This window comes from Littorina saxatilis, linkage group LG9, assembly GCF_037325665.1.
Source record: "Littorina saxatilis isolate snail1 linkage group LG9, US_GU_Lsax_2.0, whole genome shotgun sequence".
Classification (NCBI taxonomy): domain Eukaryota; kingdom Metazoa; phylum Mollusca; class Gastropoda; order Littorinimorpha; family Littorinidae; genus Littorina; species Littorina saxatilis.
Window position 1 is genome coordinate 23,802,923 of NC_090253.1, and position 6,172 is coordinate 23,809,094.

General features: G+C 44.6%; 1 protein-coding gene across 1 annotated transcript; it reads left to right on the forward strand.

The window, feature by feature from the left end:
* Nucleotides 1–3,967: 3,967 nt before the first annotated feature.
* LOC138977393 (adenosine receptor A2b-like) lies at nt 3,968–6,172 on the forward strand. Its single transcript, XM_070350285.1, has one exon. It carries the CDS (start codon nt 4,060–4,062, stop codon nt 5,539–5,541), a length of 1,482 nt encoding a protein of 493 aa, XP_070206386.1. The 5' UTR covers nt 3,968–4,059; the 3' UTR covers nt 5,542–6,172.

The window sequence follows — 6,172 nt, forward strand, 5'->3', positions numbered from 1 at the left end:
ACAAGTGACCAGGCAAGCAGTGCAGAGTAAGGAGGGTCACCATGGGGGGGGGGGGGGGGTCTGTGCGCGTGCACGTTGAGGCCAAAAGTGCCATGCACGGTGATCCACGGTGCACGTTACGAAAAAGCTCCATGCACGGTGCACGCTGGACCTCTGTGCACGGTGCACGCTACGAGAATTTCCCCATTCCCATGCACGTTACGTCCAAAAAGCCCATTCCCGGTGCACGACGGGGTAAAGCATCGCCCCCCTCAGTAAGCTCAGAAACCCTAGAACAAGAAATAACATTTTTCGCAAAGTTGTTTTGGGCAAGGATGATGATAGGGAAAACTTAGTTTGTGAAAGTGATGACATCGTTCTGGCATATAACTTTCAAAGGAGAACACGTACATTCTTCCTGAAACACTATACAAAACAACCGAAGAGCAGAAAACAGATTAGGCCAAAAAAAAATAGGTCTGTTTACGGTAACATAGGCCCAAAAAATAGGGTCGGTAGGTCGGGATTTTTTTTTCCCTAAAAAACCATATTTTTACATTATTTTGCAAAAAAAACAAGATTTTTTTTCCCAAATGCCAAAAAAAGGTCTAGGGTCGCACAAAAAAAAATAGGGTCGGTCGGGTTACCGTAAACAGACTATTTTTGGGGGGGGGCCTTACCTGCGTGATGAGACGGGGACCAATGTGAAGCAAGCGGTACGTCTAGAAACTGACCTCTGTGGCATCGCTCAACTCATACGCCTTCTCTTCGGATGATCAAGCTATGCTGGGAACCTGATTCTATAGGATACTTCCAGTCCAGATGTGAAAGGTGAACTTTTTTCGGTATTCATTCGCGAAAAAAACATTGAACTGTGATGTCAAAGACTTGTATAATGTCTCTGAAACCTCGACATGGGTTTTTTTCTCTCAGTTTTTCGATTCGTTCGTGACCCCTGCAATTAACGCCTCCAATTTTGCAGAACCTGCTCTTGTTAGCATAACAAGTCATTTTAGATACCTTTGCGGTCACGGAATGAACTGTTTGGATGCATTTCGTTTGCATGCGTTCTATAACGCAAGCCCTCGATTTGTGTGGAAAGGGGGCAACTCTATCGTGTAAGTGATGTCCCTTGGTTGCCCTACGTATGTCTTCTCTCGCCATTTTCGTCGATCAAACGACCAAATTAATTAATTATGCTTAAGTTTGAAGCTCAATCCGTCAATTCATTTCACGACGAATGTTCTTTGGCTTGATTACAGGGACGTGAATCTAAAATAAGTTAAATATATATTTGTTTTTAAAGTGCACTCGATTCTGGAAACATATTGGTGTATGCCTGTCGCTAAAAAGTTGTCATCGGTTCGAGCAGGGATAAACACACTTTTCCATCAGTTTGTTATGTGCATCTTAAAGGCTGCCCTTTTCGTAGCGTTCATTAATTAATTCCTATTGTTTACATGTGCCAATAATGTTATAAAACTGTACCTAAGGGGATATAATAACGATTGGCTGTAGCTTTCGAACACAGAAAAAATTATTTCAGTATTGCAAAGTGGTGTTGATAGTGTCGAATGTAAACAGAACAGTCTCAAAGTGAAAGTGGATGTTTTCCGGAAATTGCGAAGTTAACAAGAAAACAGAAAAGCGCGCTTTCCTGCTTAGCACAATACGCTACCGCGCTAATCTGGCGTGTCAATATCACTACGTTTTGCACGTGGAAGGTGAGCGATTTCCTTCACGCGGGGATTGACGAAGCTGTACTGTCTGTGTTGACGGTCTAAAAATAGCAAAAGACCTGGAGAACTGTTGCTAAACATACCAATAAACTTTATACAGAATTAATTATTTCTCGTAATTGGTAAGGACTTCAAACCTAAAACTTTGCAGGAAGCTTAATTTAAACATCCCCGCAACGATGGGAAAAGCCCTGGAAGTAATTAACATTATTAAATAGGACTATGTCAGCCTTTAAGTCTGTTTTCAATTACTTCTCATCTGTTAGGCTTAAAGTAGGGGTCTTTCCGTCAGTACCAAGCAGGGCCGGACCCAGGGGGGGGATTCCAGGGGTTCCGGAACCCCACCCCTGGAAAAAGCATGTACCTTGCTTTGACTTTTACTAGTTTTAGCACCAAAACAATGCTGCTCTTAACCCTAGCCCCTCAAAACAAGGCCCAGAATGGACCAGATTGCACAGATTTTAACCGTTTTTCAAAAATTTTCCGGGGGAGCATGCTCCCGGACCCCCCCTAGTTCGCGCGCCTGCCGCGCAGGCGCGCGCTTGTGGCTTCGCCACTTCGCTGATTTGCCCCCCCAAAAAAGGAGGAACCCCCCCCCCCCCCCCCCCTTACAACTCATTTGGTCCGGCCCTGCCAAGTGCTTGTTTACAAGTCGGGTGGACCGACACGAGATCAACCACGAAATGTCGTAAATGCAAATTCCAAAGATTATTTTTAATTTAATTATCAACAAACTATGATTTTTGTCCCTAATGTTTGTTTTATTATTTGGCATATGGATAACGAAACACAAAGCGTTCTAGATCCACAAAGGGAGACTACTCTACCGAGGTCTCAGATGTAGTCTACGTTCCTAAAAAGTCGAATATGACGTCAACGTACATTTCATCCACAAAAACGTTGACTTTATGTAAAAATATGTTGACAATCTAAAGAATTCTGTACTCAAGCATGCAAGGACAGCACAATAATACAAATTTTCGCTTATAAAAGCTTCATCAGGAAACAGACAAAAACAAAGGACAATAAAAAGCAAAAGCAACACTGACGGAACGAAGAGGGGGGCGATGCTTTACCACGTGCACCGGGAATGGGCTTTTTGGACGTAACGTGCATGGGAATGTGGAAATTCTCGTAGCGTGCACCGTGCACAGAGGTCCGGCGTGCACCGTGCATGGAGCTTTTTCGTAACGTGCACCGTGGATCACCGTGCATGGCACTTTTGGCCTCAACGTGCACGTGAACAGACCCCCCCCCCCCCCCCCCCCCCATGGTGACCCTCAACGAACAAGGACAAGGTTGGACAAGAAGATGGAGGGAAACACCGCAATATGTGACAACAAGAACAAAATTAAAGACAGAGAAGGATAGAACAACAAGAGGCGAAGCCTTCAAGGTTCCCCTAAGAAATCGACAAACAGTAACACAAAACTCATTCACTCCGTCACACATACACACACACAGTAAGCATAGGTGACACGGTGCAAGAGTGGGAGACACTAGATCTAGATCTATCTGTCTGTCTGTAGCCTACTTACGGGGACACGACTGCCAGATCGACACTGCGCTTTTGACAGCGCTTCCTCGCGCACACACTGGAAACACGCTGTGCAGATCATCCTGTAGGACATCTCCTTTGGTATCTTCTTTATCTATTTTTCTGGGGCTACGAAACCGAACAATGTGAAATCGTCTTCCCCGAATCGGCGAACTGCAGCTGGGTGAGATCTATACCACAATCCTTCACGCGATCTGACTTAACCTTGACCACTGACCTGGTCTACATACCACACACGACACAAACCAGTCACCTGTTTTTACCCCCCCCCCCCCACCCCCCCCCAAAAAAAAAAAAAACACACACCACCCGTTTTCTTTGGATACACACTTTAACTACATACGTCCCGACGAAATGTTGATCATTGCTTCAATACTTTGAAGCTGTTGCTTGGATAATAACCAGGTAAAATTAGTATTTCGGTGTTCAGTCAAATGTTAAAGTTTCTATCACACACATACACACATACACACGCACAGACAGACAAAAGTTAGCATCGCATAGGCTACACTTACGTGAGCCAACAAAAACGGTCGTGAAAATTGACGAAGAAATAGCTAAATGTTATTTGGATTTAGTAGTCTCGGCCAGTTCCGATGGATCCTGATAACCGAGACCTCATGAAGTGAACATCACCGTCATGAAGCTGCCCGATATATTTTGACGTCATTGGTAATGTTGCACAGTTAAAATGGATCTCGACAATTCATCAGACAGGATTCGCTCAAGTAAGCTTCCTCATGCTACTAACTCCGAAGCCAGAGTAGTGTTGCCAACGTTTAAATGGATCTTGGCAATTCATCAGACTGGGAGACTCGCCCCAATGCTCATGCTACTCCAATCCCAGAATTATTGGAAAGAAACGGATGGGAATTGGGTGACACTATCTACTCACTTTCCCAGATCGTGCTTGGCATACTGACCGTTCTGGTCAATTCCCTTGTGCCATTAGCTTTATGGCGTCACAAACAATTACGATCGCGGACCAATTATTACATCTGCAACTTAGCTGTAGCTGGCATCCTTGAGGGCCTTTGCGTTCCCACTCTCTCTACCGTTTCTCATGCAGGACTGCCGAAAAGCTTCCACGGATGTGTTTTCATGAACAGTATTTTGACAGTCTTCGCAAATGTCACGGTACTCAGCCTTGTATGTGTAGCGTTTGACCGTTTCTTGTCCATCAACAGTCCATTGTACCATTACTGTTCGTCAACGCCCATCTCTGTTGCCATACTGACAGCTGCCGCCTGGGTTGTGGGAACTCTGAATGGGCTTATTCCTCTCATGGGCTGGCATAAAGATCCTCAGGGCTTTACAACATGCTCCTTCCGTAGGGTCATTCCGCTGACCTACAGCGTGTACGTCAATTTTTTTGGTTTCCTGGTTCCAATCCTCTTCCTCGTGATGGTTTTCCATATAAAGATGTTTTTTTCTTTTCAAGCACACAACAGGAAGAGTAACCTGAAATACGGAACTGGCTTGTCAAGAAAAAAATCACGTCGTCTGCTTGCGCGGCAGAGGGAGATCAAATTGACAAAAATTCTGTCTCTCATCTTCGTCTTGTTTGCTGTCTGCTATTTTCCTCTGCAAATCATCAGCTGCATTCGGATGTGGTCTCCGGACACTTACGTAAGCTTTGACCTGATTAAGTTTACCGTTTTTCTCTCGCAAGTCAACCCTCTCATCAACCCCGTAATATATGCGTTCAACCAACCGGGATTCAGGAACGTTCTAATGGGCAGCCTTCCTGCCTGTTGCTTCTGCCTTATGAAAATGTCCAAGTCGAGAGCGTCATTGGGGGGTAAGAGAGCGAACAACGAAGACGAGCCTGGCACATCATCCAACTCAATAGGACTCTACACAGCGTTTGCATCGTCCAACATCACTCAAAACGTTGACAAGAAAACGCAGAACGGTGAATGTTTAAAGCAGGGACCCAACTCTGACTTGGCAGAAAAGGAATTGGTCCAGACAGGTAAAAACCCTTCATTGCCTGCAATCTACGGAACAGCCCATACCAGTACAAATCTATCTAAAGCTGTAGTTCGTAAAACAGCCTCGTTGTTTGACGTTCTACAGCTGCCATTTGAAGACGGCGCAAGGATTGAGTGCTTCAGCAAAGACAACGGAAAGGAGGACACTTCGATGTCTTCAATATCTTCCAGTCTGAAAGAAGTGTCGGTCTATAACATGGACGAAAACAGCAAACTTAGTTCTTCTGTTAACAGCGAGGCACCCATCGCGGCAAAGGAAGGGCAACAATAAAACCTAGTTGGTGTAAGGCGTACGTATGGCAGGTGCTGTTACTGCACTCTCGCTCAATGTCAATAGGAAGCGACCATTACAATTGTTCTTTGTCCGGGGGTCCTATAGCTAAAACCAAAAGATGTGAAACCTGAAAGTTAATCTGTCCTAACCTCAGTTATGATCGGCTGTGAGCTTAGGCCTGAAAGTGGCGAGTAATTTACTCGCCATGGCGAGTAGAAACATGTAAATGGCAAGTACAAATGTAAATCTACTCACCAAATGCGAGTAAAGTTGCCGAAACAAATGGTTGGTTTGGCGAGTAAAAATACACAAATTTGCTCTCTGGCTAGTAAATTATGAGAAGTACTAGCCAAAAGCTAGTGCCCCATTCCGTGGACTTTCAGCGCTGAGCTACCTGCAGCACATCCACACATATCTATTACTTGTATCTCCTTGTCCTGAGAGCAATCAATACTACCAAAATCGTCATCTTCGTTACTGTCCGGACGTGCTGTTAAAGATTTTTTTTTAACAAAATATAGACAAGCTTTTCCTGATCACATTCACGATTATTCTAAATGACACGACCACCAATGCTGTTGTTGCAGGCACTTTTGTGCAAGAGTAAGTCTTTGTGTGACCACACCAT